This window comes from Tachysurus vachellii, chromosome 1 (assembly GCF_030014155.1).
Source record: "Tachysurus vachellii isolate PV-2020 chromosome 1, HZAU_Pvac_v1, whole genome shotgun sequence".
Taxonomy (NCBI): domain Eukaryota; kingdom Metazoa; phylum Chordata; class Actinopteri; order Siluriformes; family Bagridae; genus Tachysurus; species Tachysurus vachellii.
Genome location: NC_083460.1, coordinates 42718811 through 42736310, shown reverse-complemented (window position 1 = coordinate 42736310; position 17500 = coordinate 42718811). Strand labels below are relative to the sequence as shown.

The following is a 17500-nucleotide window of genomic DNA, read 5'->3' as shown; positions in this document are numbered from 1 at the left end:
AATACTTCATGAAGCAGAGTCCAACTGGAGCTGGTACATCTCTATAGATGCCTCAGGATCCTCACAGAGTCGTCCTCATCTCAGTGAGGGTCCAAAACCGAGCTGGTACAATTTCTGGATGCCTGGAGGGTAGTCTTCAAATGATTGCTGATAAAGACCAGACCATACAGCTGAATGACACAACATTGGTTCCAGGCGGCTCCATCCACAACAATCCCATGAGTCACTGGCTGACCATGCAGATCAATCCCTTGCAGTTTGACCACCGGGCGACGGTCTAAATACTAATCAAAATATATAACACCCTGTATATTATGTCTATAGCGCCCAACCTGTATATCTTGTCCATAGCATATTCATCTGTATATTATTATGTTCATATATGTAAATGATGTAAGTGATGTCTCTTCAGCGTCCTGTCAGCTTTCCTGTCCATGTCAGGACTCTGTCCGGACTTTGGCCATGTGCCTTTTGTTTATGTTTCTTGTTCATGTGTCTGCCCCGCCCTTGTCTTTTCCTCCCCGCCTCTGCACACCTGTCCCTTATGTCTAAATAATTATTTGTACTATTTAGTTGAGCCGCGTTGTGTGCAGCGCGGAATCCTCTGTTGTCTTCGTCTGGTTTGTCTTTGTCCTGTTTCGTGTTTTTTTTAAGATAATAAATCCTGTTCCTGTTAAGCTGTCCTGCATTTGGGTCCGTTTTTACCCCCGCGCCCGTGACAGTCCAGGCTGGAAATGTTAGTGGTCCAGGACAGATCTTCTGATATGTGGATCCCCAGGAACTTGAAGCTATAGACGTGCATGCGTGCCTCCTCTCTCCCTACTGAAGTCCATGACAAGCTCCTTTGTTTTGCTGGTGTTTGCAGGTTGTTGTCAGCACATCATGCACCCAGATGCTGTATCTCTTCCCTGTAGGCTGTCTTATTGTTGTTGGTGATGAGGCCAATGACTGTGCTGTCGTCAGAATACGTGATAATGGAATTAGATCCATGCACAGGCCTTCAGTCATGAGTAAAGAGGGAATAGAGGAATGGGCTCGACACACAGCCCTGTGGTACACCTGTGTTAAGGCTGATGCTAGCCTGACCTAGATCCCCAAGTTTGGTGATTAACTTGGAAGGGATGACGGTATTAAATGCTGAGCTAAAGTCCACAAACAGCATTTGTGCATGTGTTGTTATTGTCCAGATGAATGAGCACAGAGTGCAGTGCTAAGGAGACTTCATCCTCTGTGCTTCTATTTCTGCGGTAGGCAAACTGATGTCGGTCTAACGTGGGTGAAAGGCAGTTCTTTAGGTGTGCCAGGACCAGTCGCTCAAAGCACTTTGTGATAATGGTTGTGAGTGCTACCAGCCGGGAGTCAGTCAGGCACATCGGGTCGGAGTGTTTCGGAACTGCAACAATGCAGGTGGGTTTGAAGCATGTTGTTACAGTCGTTAGGGCAAGGGACAGGTTGAAGATTTACCTTTACCTTCCTTTACCTTTCGCTTATAGCAGTGCTTTGCCTTTTCGATGCCCCTCCTCAGGTTTGCTCTGGTTGTGCTGTAGGCCTGTGCATCACCTGATCTGAAGGCAGTGTTATGGGCCTGCAGCAGGTGCCGTACTTCCTTGTTCATCCACAGCTTCTGATTTGAGTATGTGGTGATCTGTTTCTGGGTTGTAACACTGTTAATGGTGGTGATGATATAATCCAGCACAGACATTTACACGTTGGATGAGTGGTGAGGGGTGTGAAACAAAGAAAGATGGTCTGACTGTTGCAGGTGAGGGAGGGGGGGTCATGGAGCAATGTAAGCTCCAGAGATGTTTGTGTAAACATGGTCCAAAGTTTTGTTTCCTCTTGTATTGCAGGAAACATGCTGATGAAATTTAGGGAGCACTGTCTTTAAGTTTAAGTGATTAAAATCACCTTCAACTATATAGGCAGCCTCCGGGAGAGCAAAATATTTATTATTACATTTTAGATGTTATTAAAACTACTCTTTCTATTTTTAGAAAGTATGTTGTTTTTTGAGTTCTCTAACTGAAAGCACTGAGGTTCACGTCAAGGCTAATGACATCCCAGCTGAATGAAATGTGCCCCTTACTACAGGAGTGTTTTTGACAAATCCATCATCATCACCGCATTAATGTGTTCAGCACGAGGAGCCTGAGGCAGTGTGTAAAATAGAACAGAAGACAAGACACCTTCACCAACATAACAAGAGGAAAGCAGTCTGTTTTGACTCTTCACCAGGAATCGGTGTGTGTTATCATTAGTGTGATCAGTGTGTTATCATTAGTGTGATCAGTGTGTTATCATTAGTGTGATCAGTGTGTGATCATTAGTGTGATCAGTGTGTAATCATTAGTGTGATCGGTGTGTTATCATTAGTGTGATCAGTGTGTAATCATTAGTGTGATCAGTGTGTGATCGGTGTGTAATCATTAGTGTGATCGGTGTGTGATCGGTGTGTAATCATTAGTGTGATCGGTGTGTAATCATTAGTGTGATCGGTGTGTTATCATTAGTGTGATCAGTGTGTAATCATTAGTGTGATCAGTGTGTGATCGGTGTGTAATCATTAGTGTGATCGGTGTGTAATCATTAGTGTGATCGGTGTGTAATCATTAGTGTGATCAGTGTGTGATCGGTGTGTAATCATTAGTGTGATCGGTGTGTAATCATTAGTGTGATCGGTGTGTAATCATTAGTGTGATCAGTGTGTGATCGGTGTGTAATCATTAGTGTGATCGGTGTGTAATCATTAGTGTGATCGGTGTGTAATCATTAGTGTGATCAGTGTGTAATCATTAGTGTGATCAGTGTGTAATCATTAGTGTGATCAGTGTGTAATCATTAGTGTGATCAGTGTGTAATCATTAGTGTGATCAGTGTGTTATCATTAGTGTGATCAGTGTGTGATCAGTGTGTAATCATTAGTGTGATCAGTGTGTTATCATTAGTGTGATCAGTGTGTAATCATTAGTGTGATCAGTGTGTAATCATTAGTGTTATCAGTGTGTAATCATTAGTGTGATCAGTGTGTAATCATTAGTGTGATCAGTGTGTAATCATTAGTGTGATCGGTGTGTAATCATTAGTGTGATCGGTGTGTAATCATTAGTGTGATCAGTGTGTAATCATTAGTGATCAGTGTGTAATCATTAGTGTGATCAGTGTGTAATCATTAGTGTGATCAGTGTGTGATCAGTGTGTAATCATTAGTGTGATCGGTGTGTAATCATTAGTGTGATCAGTGTGTTATCATTAGTGTGATCGGTGTGTAATCATTAGTGTGATCGGTGTGTAATCATTAGTGTGATCAGTGTGTAATCATTAGTGTGATCGGTGTGTTATCATTAGTGTGATCGGTGTGTAATCATTAGTGTGATCGGTGTGTAATCATTAGTGTGATCAGTGTGTTATCATTAGTGTGATCAGTGTGTAATCATTAGTGTGATCAGTGTGTAAACATTAGTGTGATCAGTGTGTAATCATTAGTGTGATCAGTGTGTAATCATTAGTGTGATCAGTGTGTAATCATTAGTGTGATCAGTGTGTTATCATTAGTGTGATCAGTGTGTGATCAGTGTGTAATCATTAGTGTGATCAGTGTGTAATCATTAGTGTGATCAGTGTGTAATCATTAGTGTGATCAGTGTGTAATCATTAGTGTGATCAGTGTGTAATCATTAGTGTGATCAGTGTGTAATCATTGGAGTGATCAGTGTGTAATCATTAGTGTGATCGGTGTGTAATCATTAGTGTGATCGGTGTGTAATCATTAGTGTGATCGGTGTGTAATCATTAGTGTGATCGGTGTGTAATCGTTAGTGTGATCAGTGTGTAATCATTAGTGTGATCAGTGTGTAATCATTAGTGTGATCAGTGTGTAATCATTAGTGTGATCAGTGTGTAATCATTAGTGTGATCAGTGTGTAATCATTAGTGTGATCAGTGTGTGATCAGTGTGTAATCATTAGTGTGATCAGTGTGTAATCATTAGTGTGATCAGTGTGTAATCATTAGTGTGATCAGTGTGTGATCAGTGTATAATCATTAGTGTGATCAGTGTGTAATCATTAGTGTGATCGGTGTGTAATCATTAGTGTGATCGGTGTGTAATCATTAGTGTGATCGGTGTGTAATCGTTAGTGTGATCAGTGTGTAATCATTAGTGTGATCAGTGTGTTATCATTAGTGTGATCAGTGTGTGATCAGTGTGTAATCATTAGTGTGATCAGTGTGTAATCATTAGTGTGATCAGTGTGTGATCAGTGTGTAATCATTAGTGTGATCAGTGTGTAATCATTAGTGTGATCAGTGTGTAATCATTAGTGTGATCAGTGTGTAATCATTAGTGTGATCAGTGTGTGATCAGTGTGTAATCATTAGTGTGATTGGTGTGTCATCATTAGTGTGATCAGTGTGTAATCATTAGTGTGATCAGTGTGTTATCATTAGTGTGATCGGTGTGTAATCATTAGTGTGATCGGTGTGTAATCATTAGTGTGATCGGTGTGTTATCATTAGTGTGATCAGTGTGTAATCATTAGTGTGATCAGTGTGTTATCATTAGTGTGATCGGTGTGTAATCATTAGTGTGATCAGTGTGTTATCATTAGTGTGATCGGTGTGTTATCATTAGTGTGATCAGTGTGTTATCATTAGTGTGATCAGTGTGTAATCATTAGTGTGATCAGTGTGTAATCATTAGTGTGATCAGTGTGTAATCATTAGTGTGATCAGTGTGTAATCATTAGTGTGATCAGTGTGTGATCATTAGTGTGATTGGTGTGTCATCATTAGTGTGATCAGTGTGTTACCATTAGTGTGATTGGTGTGTCATCATTAGTGTGATCAGTGTGTAATCATTAGTGTGATCGGTGTGTTATCATTAGTGTGATCAGTGTGTGATCAGTGTGTAATCATTAGTGTGATTGGTGTGTCATCATTAGTGTGATCAGTGTGTAATCATTAGTGTGATCAGTGTGTAATCATTAGTGTGATCAGTGTGTAATCATTAGTGTGATCAGTGTGTAATCATTAGTGTGATCAGTGTGTGATCAGTGTGTAATCATTAGTGTGATCAGTGTGTAATCATTAGTGTGATCGGTGTGTAATCATTAGTGTGATCGGTGTGTAATCATTAGTGTGATCAGTGTGTAATCATTAGTGTGATCAGTGTGTGATCAGTGTGTAATCATTAGTGTGATCAGTGTGTTATCATTAGTGTGATCAGTGTGTAATCATTAGTGTGATCAGTGTGTGATCAGTGTGTAATCATTAGTGTGATCAGTGTGTAATCATTAGTGTGATCAGTGTGTAATCATTAGTGTGATCAGTGTGTGATCAGTGTGTAATCATTAGTGTGATCAGTGTGTAATCATTAGTGTGATCAGTGTGTAATCATTAGTGTGATCAGTGTGTAATCATTAGTGTGATCAGTGTGTAATCATTAGTGTGATCAGTGTGTGATCAGTGTGTAATCATTAGTGTGATCAGTGTGTAATCATTAGTGTGATCAGTGTGTAATCATTAGTGTGATCAGTGTGTAATCATTAGTGTGATCAGTGTGTAATCATTAGTGTGATCAGTGTGTAATCATTAGTGTGATCGGTGTGTAATCATTAGTGTGATCAGTGTGTAATCATTAGTGTGATCAGTGTGTAATCATTAGTGTGATCAGTGTGTAATCACCATATTTATGTTGTAGTGCCCAGCCCTAACCCTGCAGCCACACAGAGCCTGTATGCAACATCAATGTCAACTGAGGTGTTTAAACAAAACAATGGGCTCTTTGTTGAGGCCCCACAGAGTCTCAGTCACACGGCCTGAAACTATCGGTCACCGTCACTGAAAGCTGAAACAACCGCAGCACAATGAGAGCTCCATGCCAAAGTTCTTATTCAATTGTTTAAAATATAAAAGCCTAGAAGAACACCATCAGATTAAAAAAAAACATCTCGTCATTCCTCGGGCATTCATTCTTGCAGCCGACTTTACGACGTCTGGTGCCCCATCAACACAAGTCGAGTTTTACTACCAGCCACAAGGCAAGAAACATATGCTGGGTGTCCATGAGAAGCTCCTCAGGGCTGAACATTAGAGCAGATACAGGTCATTTCCTGATGTAAAGGAATGCAGCACATAAACCCAAGCGAGCAGCAGGTCACTCTGAGACGGGGCCGTCAACTGCACACTCAGCACACGCAGAACACGACTTCTATACAATCACTGCAGGGTGTGTGTCTCCATACACAACTCAATCTGTACCGTTAGAGGATATGGCTGATCTGAGTACAGTCTGGTCTCAGTGAGAAACACTAAGTACTAACAACTGCTTTCTGTTATAGTACAATAATGAGTGGGGTTTAGTATTTATTAAAAAACATCACACTTTCTCTACGTAGTTCGATGTAGTTACATCGAATAGAACGTAGAACATCTACGAGACGTGTTAGCTCATGATCTCAGTTACATTATGGAGCAGTAATGTCCTAACAGAATCCAGACTCCTGCAGCTCTCTGGGATAAAGACATGAAAGGAATGTAAAGAGTATCAACCATCATCTAGAAAGGAAAAATATTCTTCATGTCCATTTTATTAAAAACATCCCACAGGCACTGAAAATATTCCCAACATGCCAAGTCTGACTGTTTTCCCATAAGAGGTTTCTTACAGTTTAAACACAACAACCAGGATTACATAATCCATCTGTTATTGCTGTCTTTCAGATCTGCTTTTTCAGGAAATATTACTGAGCCGTCATATATCATGACAAGGAAAAGGGCTTTCAAATCAAAACATTGGTGGGAACTAAAGTCCGATGCCAGGGTTTTTTTTCTGAGTGAGGCAACAGCGAGGTATCAACCTTCACCTGACTAGTGTAACTCGTGCAACATCTTCCATCCATTAAAGCAGGACCTTAAAGGTGGGGTCTCCGACATTTGAGAAACACTTCAGAAAACAGCTAAACGCTGTTACTACACAATTAACACCTCTTTTCTATCGTAGAGAGACGCAGCTACAACCGTGTTTTGTGTAGTAACAGCGTTTAGCTCAGGAGTTATTGACTCAGGAAACTCCAATCTGTGAATATGTGACCAACTTCCTGCTCCTTCAGTTCTCTCCAGCGCTGGAAAGCTGATCCTATATTAACACGTCCTACTTCTTACCTTATCGTAAGTCTTTCTTCACTTTCTTTCTTTGTTTTTATCCTCCATGTCAATGTTAAAACCGCTTTCTGCTGATGTCACACATGCGCACTGAACACTCTCTCCGCCCATATTGACAAGCCACGCCCCTTTCTGCTCATTGGCTACACGTTTGTTTTGTTTTTGTTTAGTTTGTCGGCCCGACTCACTTTTTTGAAGCATTTCTTAAACGACGGAGACCCCACCTTTAAATCTAATTACCCAGCACTGGCCGTGTGAACACTCTCTGTAATCAGACATGATTAGTCGAGCCTTGCCTTCTCTGTTTCTTGTGTTTTCACACCTGTATTCGAGTCGTGATTCCCGACTTTCCTGGTTCAGTTTTACCTGGCTGTGTTTTCACCCACTCTACAGAAACCAACAGGGTTTATGGATTTATCCCAAAATAAATGCCACACTGAAGTAATGCACTTGCCTCCTTCCTCTTTCACCAGAATGCTATTCACCTTAAGGACAGGTCCAAGCACAGCAAAAACTTTTTCATTGTGTGTGTGTGTGTGTGTGTGTGTGTGTGTGTAAAGTTAACTCTCTTAAAGCTGTCCTAGATTAAATCAAGATGTGGCTTCTTCATGGATAAACATAGGAAGGGAAAATAAAGATGCTAGTATGAACTAATTATATTTTTTATATAAAAAAAGAGTAGAACATGTTGCAGCTCAGATATTCCCTGAGAGATTCCCTAAAAGCCTCAGAATCTTTCATGCAGTGATGATGTTACACGAACAAAATGATATTAAAATGACAAAAAAGCTTCACTTCACTCATCATGTCGTGCACGGCTGGACAAACCCTTTACACGACTAAATTGGCGAATGAAGCATTCGTACAGAACACACTCACTCATCTTCTACCGCTTATCCGAACTACCTCGGGTCACGGGGAGCCTGTGCCTATCTCAGGCGTCATCGGGCATCAAGGCAGGATACACCCTGGACGGAGTGCCAACCCATCACAGGGCTCGTACAGAACAGGGAATACAAAAGCCTCAGAGAGTGTGTGCACTCGTGAGCTCAGGAATGTGTTTAGTTTTCTGGAGAACGTTCAGGTCTTTACTCTGCATTACTGAGCTTAACTTACTAGTCAGATATTAGCACATTATCAACACTTGTATCCTCATCGTTTAGGTTTCCAGGCCTGGATCACAGGTCACTGCACAGCATACCGGTTCTCCTGTTGGGCTCAGTAATGAATTTATTTATGTCCACCCGTGAGAGTGAAACGAAATCAAAAAAGTGAACAACATGAAGAACGGAAGGAATCACTGGCTCGGCTCTGAGACAGATTGCGAGTGGAGTTTGCTGACGGTGTCCTGCACTCACCTGTAATGTCCTCGTAAGCGTTTTCCTCTACGGTGCTTTTGGAGCCGGGGCGGCTGTGGAGCTCCGTGGACGCTGTGCCGTTTTCTGTTTGTGATGAGGGGTAAGAGGAGGGTAGACTCACCGCATCTTCAGACTCACACGATTCTCTAGAAGACAAACAGAAAAGAAAGAATTCATGCAGGTCTGTTTAGTAAAAGTCCAGTGGTTCTGGCTCCCTGAAGTCTTCTCTCGACTGATTCCAAACAGACCAGACCACCTGAGCAGATGAAAGCTTCCTTCGTTTGATGGCCAAGTATGCGCAATCCCTCAACGACTTTCGGATGCAGAGCCAATTAAAATCAGAAGCAGACAGAAATCCTTGGACTCGCTGTTCAGAATGAATAATAGCTCTGATATTCTGACGATAAAGCAGGACAGCAGTTTCCTGTTTATTCACAATAAGCCAAACACAATAAGAACTTAGTCAGTAATGCGTACCGAGCACGACATCAAAGTGTCAGCGTATTTAAAAAAAAACAACAACAGCAACACCGAATGTCTTCGGCTTGTAAACAGTTGACTCGAAAGCGGCCACAGGAATTTCAAACATACGAATCCATGGACCCACACAGCCTGAGAACCTGGCTCATGTCCACGCTCAGAAACCGGTTTAATCAATCTCCTCTACAGAGCACGTTCAAACAGCCATGAGAAACCAGAGCTATAAACAAAATGTTAGTGCTCTTCAAAGCTGCGAGGGCTTCCGAGCTGAGCCGCGTTATATCATCGTAATGAGAGTAGATGAAGTGAGCCGTTCTGGTTCGGTACAGAGCACAGTGTTTCTGTACGGCACTCCACCATGATGCTCGCTAATAAATCACAGCTCCAGGTAGAGTTTCAGCCGAGCTGAAGGAGGTTAGTGAGATGCCCAGGGCTGGCGGGGGCAGGGGTGGTGGGGGCAGGGGTGGCGGGGGAATTCGGGGGAAAACACTACACTACACACAGGCTCAGATACACTACACACAGGCTCAGATACACTACACACAGGCTCAGATGCACTACACACAGATACGCTACGTATAAGCTGTACAGAATGCTGCAGCACAACCAACGTTCCCATGATTAGCTTGCAGTTTGTCCACTAGAGAGAGCAACATTCCAAAAACAAAAAACTGCAGCACCGTATTTATAAGGAACATGATAAGACAACTAGCTATTAATGTTAGACTGAGCTAATATTATAAATACATAAATAACTCCAGAAGCTAATCATTATCCACATATCCTCACCGACTCACTGCTTCTGAGTCAACATTACACACACACACATCAGAAAGAGAACGGCTGGATGGTGTCTCACCTGTCAGGAGTTCTGAATGAGTTCACAGGTGTGTTAACGGTGGCTGGAACTCGAGTGTCAGGATTGGGAGGTATTCCATTGCTAGGCGAAGAGTCTTTGTGGCTCCGATTAGCATCGTACTCAAAAGTGCGCTTGGGTTTGGGTAGCGGGTTGACGGGAGCGCCAGGTGGACCCGGTGGGCCGGAAGAGCCTTGTGTGCAGGGGAGAGCTTGGATATCGGACGTAAACGAGGCCACGCTGAATCTTTGTCTGAACTTTAAGAGTTTTTCTGAGCCGGGGTACACAGTGTCTGGCTCAGTGGCGACAGAACAGATGCTGCTCCGCTTGCTGTCGCACGTGCTGTCCAAGTCCTCGTGACGTGATGAAATGGTGAAAGATTTCTGCCGTGGCTTTTCCAAGCCATAACAGTTGCTCAGGTACTTTGGAGGAGCAGATGGGCTTTCTTTCAAAGCCTGCTCGATCTTTTGTATCCGGTTCAGCACAGCAGATGTTTCTTTTCGACTGCGGATAAAAGTCTTCTGTCCTTCTCTCTTCTGGAAGCGTCTGGTACACTCTCGATCCAAGGTTCCGTCCTCTTCCTCTGTCTCTGGATAGGAACACTCAGAAAAAGCAGTGCTCATCCTGCGCATGGACTTGAAGTCGAAGGCCTTTTCACTACAAGGAGATGACAAGAGGCTGGGGCAGCATTCACTCCCACCACCAGGCCTGTTGTCCAAGCACAAACTCATCCTAGGAAGAACCACGTTCCGACACTCCCATTCTGAGATCTTCTTCCGGATTGTGGCAGACGAGGTCCCGGTACCGTTACAGCTGAGTGACAGTGTTCGCTTATGTACGTATTTTGCAGAGGAGGAGGAGGTTAAAGACAGCGTACTCCAGCTGAGAGGTCCAGGACAGACCGTATCTCCTCCAGGAGGCCCGTCCTTAAGCTGCACCTCCTTCTGCTCTCGGTCTTCTCCACCGGAAGGCTTGTAGATACTGAGCTTCTTATCCAGACAGCCGATGCTCTTGGCCTTGGTGAGTCCGCTGTGGGTCTCTGTGGAAAGCAAGGAGTTGCTCCGCAGGCTAGCGGTTTTCTGACTCCAGTTCCTCTGAGACTGGACTTTTATGTCAGCTTCGGTGTATCTGCTCTTCTGACCGGTGTCTTCTTTCTCACTGAACTGAGCGCGACACGGTTCGTTTACAGCAGCAAGAATAGTAGGTGGAGACCCAGACTGGCACCTGTAACAAGAACACAAAAGCAGAAAGCAGTCAGAAACTCTACCACTGCAATTAGCTTAGCATTGTGCTTGACCTGTGAGAGGACGACTCCCTCTATGTGGGAAAAATGGTCTGCTTTCACTATTCTGAGTTCATTTGTACAAAAAAACAAGGAAGAGAAAAGTAAAGATGAAACTCTGAATCCTGAACACATGTTTCAAATAATATGCAGCATTTACTCTGTCGAATGATCAACCAAAAGTACCACAGCAATCTGACAGAACTTTGGCGACGTGAACTCCGTCGACATCAAGCCAGAACAAACTTGTCTCAATAAATCGCCGGTTTTTTCCCATATAATTAAAACAATTTGGAGTGATTTTTTACGGACCTCACACAAAAACACAGAAAAAACCCAAACGACAAGCACCTACCATCACTCGGAGGTTCTGTTCTGCTGACACGTCTTCATCATCACTCACACTGCTCATATAGCAAATGCTACTCGGGACTAAGACTAAGTCCCGGAGTTAAGGACGGTGCTCGCCTCAATCCAGCTCCACACGTTTCAAATACGACGCCAAGGCTTTGCTCATGAAATTCCCGGAACTGGGACTTGACTCGACGCGTACCTGAGTGAAACTGAGAGAGCCAGATCTGATGTCCCAGCAGCAGTTAAAATAACGAGAGTGAGCTGGAGGTCGGCCAGGAGCATGATAAAGCCTGCAGGTTGTGGCAGATTGTTGAACACTTCACCATCACCACCCTTCCTCAAGAGGGAGAAGAAAAACTACAGCAGCTAAAATGCTGAAGTGAAAAAAAGAATTCACAACATTCCTAAAACGCATCACTTTATGGTGTGAAACTGTCACACTAAATACATCACAGATATAATCACTGTGTAAACTTATAACACACTGCACCACATTTATTAATCTTAGTAAACGTGTGTGAGCTGAACTGAATGTGAGTGGACTCACATTTAGACACAACCATAAACCCAACAAAATGGTGAGTAAACGAGGTACGATCGTAACGCAGCTGAGCCACCGCAGCTCATCAGACACCACACACACAACAAACCTTTATGCTTTTATAAGGTGCCAATACTTTTGTCCTATTAAATGATTATTCTTGTTAGCCTTAATTCGTGGGTTTGTTTCTAAATTCTTGTTCTTTAGGTTAAATTGGCGTGTAAGTGAATTAAACATGGAACTGGTGGACAAACGTCGACAGTAGCGAGTCTTACTAACCCCAGAGAGACGCCATCTAACTGTAGATACGTGAACTCATTACTTGTAACCACTCTAATGATTTATGTGTAAATTCCATTGTATGCAGCTTATTAAACGTGGTCCGCTCCGTAAACGCTGTCACAGCTTCTTAATCAATGATTCTGCTGCTAGTCTGTTGATTTCACAACAAGGTTGGGCTGTTTAGTGTTCTTTGTGTGGTTGCTGTTGTAATCAGCATGAATCATTCGTGTGACGTTACTGGTTTGGAGAAGGTGTGTGTGTGTGTGTGTGTGTGTGTGTACACAGTTTATTTCAGGGCAGAAATCTGTTGACACGGGGCACTTTAAAGTCAGAGCAAAACATACAATGAGCTCAACTGGTTAAGGCTCTGGGTTGTTGATCGGAGGATCTGTGTTCAAGGCCCCGCACAGTCAAGCTGCCACTGCTGGGCCCTTGAGCAAGGCCCTCAACCCTCCCTGCTCCAGGGGCGCTGTATCATAGCTGCCCCTGCACTCTGACCCCAACCTCCTCAGTTGGGGTATGTGAAGAAAAGGATTCCACTGTGCTGTAATGTATATGTGGTGATAATAAAGGCTTCTGTGCCCTCGTTCTGTTCTAATTTCAAAGGTAAATAATATCAAGGCTGTGAAGTGAACTTAAAGCTGCTATTGAGTCTGATGTTCAGGAGCGAGAATGTGACACTGATATTACACAATGTGTGCAGAAAAAGATTCAGAACTGATTTGTCTTGCTGAGCAGGAAACCGAGCATTTATTTCTTTATTTCTCTGATTTGGTAGGAAGTGATATCCAAGTCGTATTTGGATAAATATCTTACATCAGGACAGAAAGGAATTGGTCATGAGACAGAGGTTTGAGTCATGTGGTCATATGATCACTGGCAGTGATGCAACTATGTGAATCTAACAGTGTGGATATAAAGTAATGTTTAATCCCTGTAGCTGTAGTTATAATGGCTCCTTTAACTACACCTGTGAGATCTCACTTTAGTAAATAATGATGTCGCTTTGTAGAAGCCAACATTCTGTTTTCCTATTTAAGCTTAGACAAAAATTTATCAAGAGTAAATCCTCCTAGAGCTTTCGAGCCACATGAACCAAATTCGGATATGTTGTAGACGCTGGTCTGAAGTTTGTTGCTGTGACTCTTCTAAGCGATCCGAGTACCGGTACTTCTGGTACCGAGTCTCAAAGTGGCCTTTTTTCCCCATAGACTCCCATTATAAACTTTGGAGGTTTATAACTCGGCAAGCTTTCGAACGATCTACACCAAACTCGGCCAGCTCCTTTAGGGTGATACTCTGAACAAAGGTTTAAATCAGTGTACCGACTGGCCTTTCGGTTGTCCCGCAGCCCCGCCCCAAAATATGCAAAATCAAAAAACTTTTTACAACATGGACGTGTGACATATCAAAACACTCAGAACAATGAGGGGAACTTCCTCACGTGTATTCTGATGACGAAACGTGCTCCTCTCCTCTTGCATCCAAATGTTTTTGCATCCTAGTGCTCCACTAGATTTCACAAATTTTATGTCCACTTGCATCCAAATGTAACACTGACCCTGATGTCCACTCGTCTGCAAAAAGCACTGGCCTTTGCGAATACTTGCCTCGTCAAAGCCAACATCAAAGTTTGTCGCGGCAAACTTTACAAATCTAGTTTTATGTTCTTTCTTATCCTCCGGTGTATGACGCAGTGCTTCTTCTAAATCATCCACTTTTTATCTGGTGGTTGGGGAAAGTGTTTCAGGTCTGAGCAGGTGCAGCAGTCACAGATCCTTTATCCCAACCTGACGAGACATCTGCATGTAATTCAGAGGGAATAAAATGGCCGAGTAGCTCCTGTAAACCTCATGCATATACAGTCCTGTCCAAAAGGGGTGTACGATGCTAATCAGGAGATTTATCCTCTTCAAAATATAGTTTATCAGGAGATTTTAATTGAGAAAAAAAAACATGCAGATGAAGCTTTCCAAATATATCCTGTTTTTTTTTATAATTGTCTATAACAATGTTCAGTTGGTTGGATATTTTATAGATAGTGCTGAACAGATATCTGAATAGAGTCTCATGCTGGCGTCGAAGCCAGATTCTACCACCAAAACCTCTGGAAATACTGTGCGTTCTATGGCAGGAGATCTTCTCTAAATGACATTAAACCCTCACCAACACATCAAATGCAATGCAAAATTTAATTAGCTGAGGAGCAGCGCGACAAGACCGGGCCGAGCTCCAACATCTTAAAAGTATTTCCATGACAATGTTCTGTCTGTGCTGCGTAACGCAGAGGGAACCATTTAAATGCAGAGTTTGGTGACTGAACCCCACACTGAGTTCATATCTGCAGTGTGATTAGGGCCAGAAATAACAAGCCCAGCTCCAAGGGAAGTTCACCGGGGCTTGAAATGCTCGGCTGCCTGGCCACACGCGGCTCGGACGGCGTGCCAGAGCTCATCCGGCTCTTCCTGGAGCTCAAGGGGATGCTGACCACAGGCACATTTCGTGCTTGAGAACCAGGAGAAAGTATAAAGCTGCGCTAAAACACATCAAACGACACACACCAAATGTACAGTTAATGGTCCATGACGTGATTCAGAGGTCACAAAAATGTTTTAATCAATAAATTCCCTTGGAAAAAAAAGACAAAGAGCGTACCTGTGATATTTATGGGTGAGTTTTTTTCCTTTTCCACCGTAGCAGTGCTTTGTTTCATCTTATAAAGTCACAGAGATTATTAGCGAGAGTGTAAAAGATGTTATCCTCCTGTAAGCCCTGTTCAGACGGGATTAGTTTGCCATGTGGAGGTGTGTCACATAATTAGTCCTGCGGTATCTCCGGGATTTGTTGTCTCAAAAGTGAGCAGCAGAAATCACTCCAGAAATCAGGTAATATTTACTCTGTCTGAACTGACATGAAGGTAAAGATTGTGTTGTATCCTGTGTGAGAAGAGCTTCTGGGCTTATTGTTCAGTATAAAGACAGGAAGTGCTTTCAGGAACTTTCTCTTCTCTCTCAACAGAACAACGCAGAACAACGAAATCAAGACAAGGTGTAAATAATGTCAGAGAAAAGGAGCTTCAGAGGATGTTAGGGCAGATGCTGAGTACCTAACACAGGTACGTACTATAGACATGTTGTAGTCATGTGACCTACTAATGGTGACATGTGGCCACGCCCCTATACCCAGTGTACCCTATACCCACGACCCTATACCCAGTGTACCCTATTCCCAGTGTACCCTATACCCAGTGTACCCTATACCCAGTGTACCCTATACCCTCGACCCTATACCCAGTGTACCCTATACCCAGTGTACCCTATACCCACGACCCTATACCCAGTGTACCCTATACCCAGTGTACCCTATACCCAGTGTACCCTATACCCAGTGTACCCTATACCCACGCCCCTATACCCAGTGTACCCTATACCCAGTGTACCCTATACCCACGACCCTATACCCAGTGTACCCTATACCCAGTGTACCCTATACCCAGTGTACCCTATACCCACGACCCTATACCCAGTGTACCCTATACCCACGACCCTATACCCAGTGTACCCTATACCCAGTGTACCCTATACCCAGTGTACCCTATACCCAGTGTACCCTATACCCAGTGTACCCTATTCCCAGTGTACCCTATTCCCAGTGTACCCTATTCCCAGTGTACCCTATACCCAGTGTACCCTATACCCAGTGTACCCTATACCCAGTGTACCCTATACCCACGACCCTATACCCAGTGTACCCTATACCCAGTGTACCCTATACCCAGTGTACCCTATAACCACGCCCCATACCCAGTGATTATAATAACCATTAGAACAATCAGTGTGTAACAATACAAGGTGTGTGTAGTGAAAATGGATATACACATCACTTAGCCTGTGTGACCCAGAGTTACTGCACACTACTGAACACACACACACACACACACACACACACACACACAGACCGTGAATTAGTTAGTACAATACACTATTAAACACACAAGTGCAGAAGACTAATCCCTTCAGAAAAAAGAACAGTTCACTTCTGATCTTGTTATTTTTGTAGTTGAGGTTATCAAACCAGCCAGAAACTGTTTCAACATGTTAACTGAATCATGATCTGTGTGTGTGTGTGTGTGTGTGTGTGTGTGTGTGTGTGTGTGTGTGTGTATACAAGAAAAGTGAGTATTTAAACAGGTGCTGAACAGAAAAGATGACTGTTTTTCTAACAGAACATTTTACATTTTAAAGTATTCTAAGGATTTAATACTGAAATTACACACATCAGTACTTAGAACTCAGACATAACTCAGACATAACTATGAGAGACACACTCAGTGGGCGGAGTTTGTCTTAAACAAAGGCACATCTGCTCCATCGGGCCACATTTTCACACTTTCTCAGGTTTTTTCATGTGTAAAGGTGAGTGTTGGCAGTTACATGACGTGGTCTGGACTCTTCTGTAAAAAATTATATTCAAGAGAAATCCGGAGACTTCGGAGGTGAGTTTAACAACCTTAATGTGGAGCTCAAAAAATCATCTTAAGCAGCTGCGTAACTGACCGAACACCAAGAACTGACGTAACTTGTCAAAGTATCTCTGTCTTTTAATGCATTCCAAGAATCCAGGATGAGAGACATGTTTCTGTTTAAATAAAAAATTATTAACAATGAATAAATAATGGGGGGGGGTGTGTGTGTGTGTGTGTGTGTGTGTGTTCCACGGTGTCTTAGTGGTTAGCACGTTCGCCTCACACCTCCAGGGTTGGGGGTTCGATTCCCGCCTCCACCTTGTGTGTGTGTGTGGAGTTTGCATGTTCTCCCCGTGCCTCGGGGGTTTCCTCCGTGTACTCCGGTTTCCTCCCCCGGTCCAAAGACATGCATGGTAGGTTGATTGACATCTCTGGAAAATTGTCCGTAGTGTGTGATTGCGTGAGTGAATGAGTGTGTGTGTGTGTGTGCCCTGTGATGGGTTGGCACTCCATCCAGGGTGTATCCTGCCTTGATGCCCGATGACGCCTGAGATAGGCACAGGCTCCCCGTGACCCGAGGTAGTTCAGATAAGCGGTAGAAGATGAATGGATGAATGAATAAATAAAAGTCCACACTACCCTCAGTGTTGGCTGAGATACTGACCTATCAGGGATCTCCTGAGGGGCTTTAGCCCCTCCTGCTTTGGCCGTGGACTTTGAG

General features: G+C 43.2%; 1 protein-coding gene across 3 annotated transcripts in view; it reads right to left on the bottom strand.

The window, feature by feature from the left end:
* dennd2b (DENN domain containing 2B) overlaps nt 1–17500 on the bottom strand; it is a 76545-nt gene that overhangs the window by 32005 nt on the left and 27040 nt on the right. For all 3 annotated transcript variants that reach the window (XM_060875408.1, XM_060875482.1, XM_060875324.1), the window contains 3 exons: nt 17444–17500; nt 9859–11079; nt 8520–8665 (listed from right to left, as the gene is read on the bottom strand). The exon at nt 17444–17500 is cut by the window's right edge and continues 39 nt beyond it. In XM_060875408.1, the coding sequence (XP_060731391.1) occupies nt 8520–8665; nt 9859–11079; nt 17444–17500 (1424 nt within the window). The remainder of the gene's footprint in view (nt 1–8519; nt 8666–9858; nt 11080–17443) is intronic.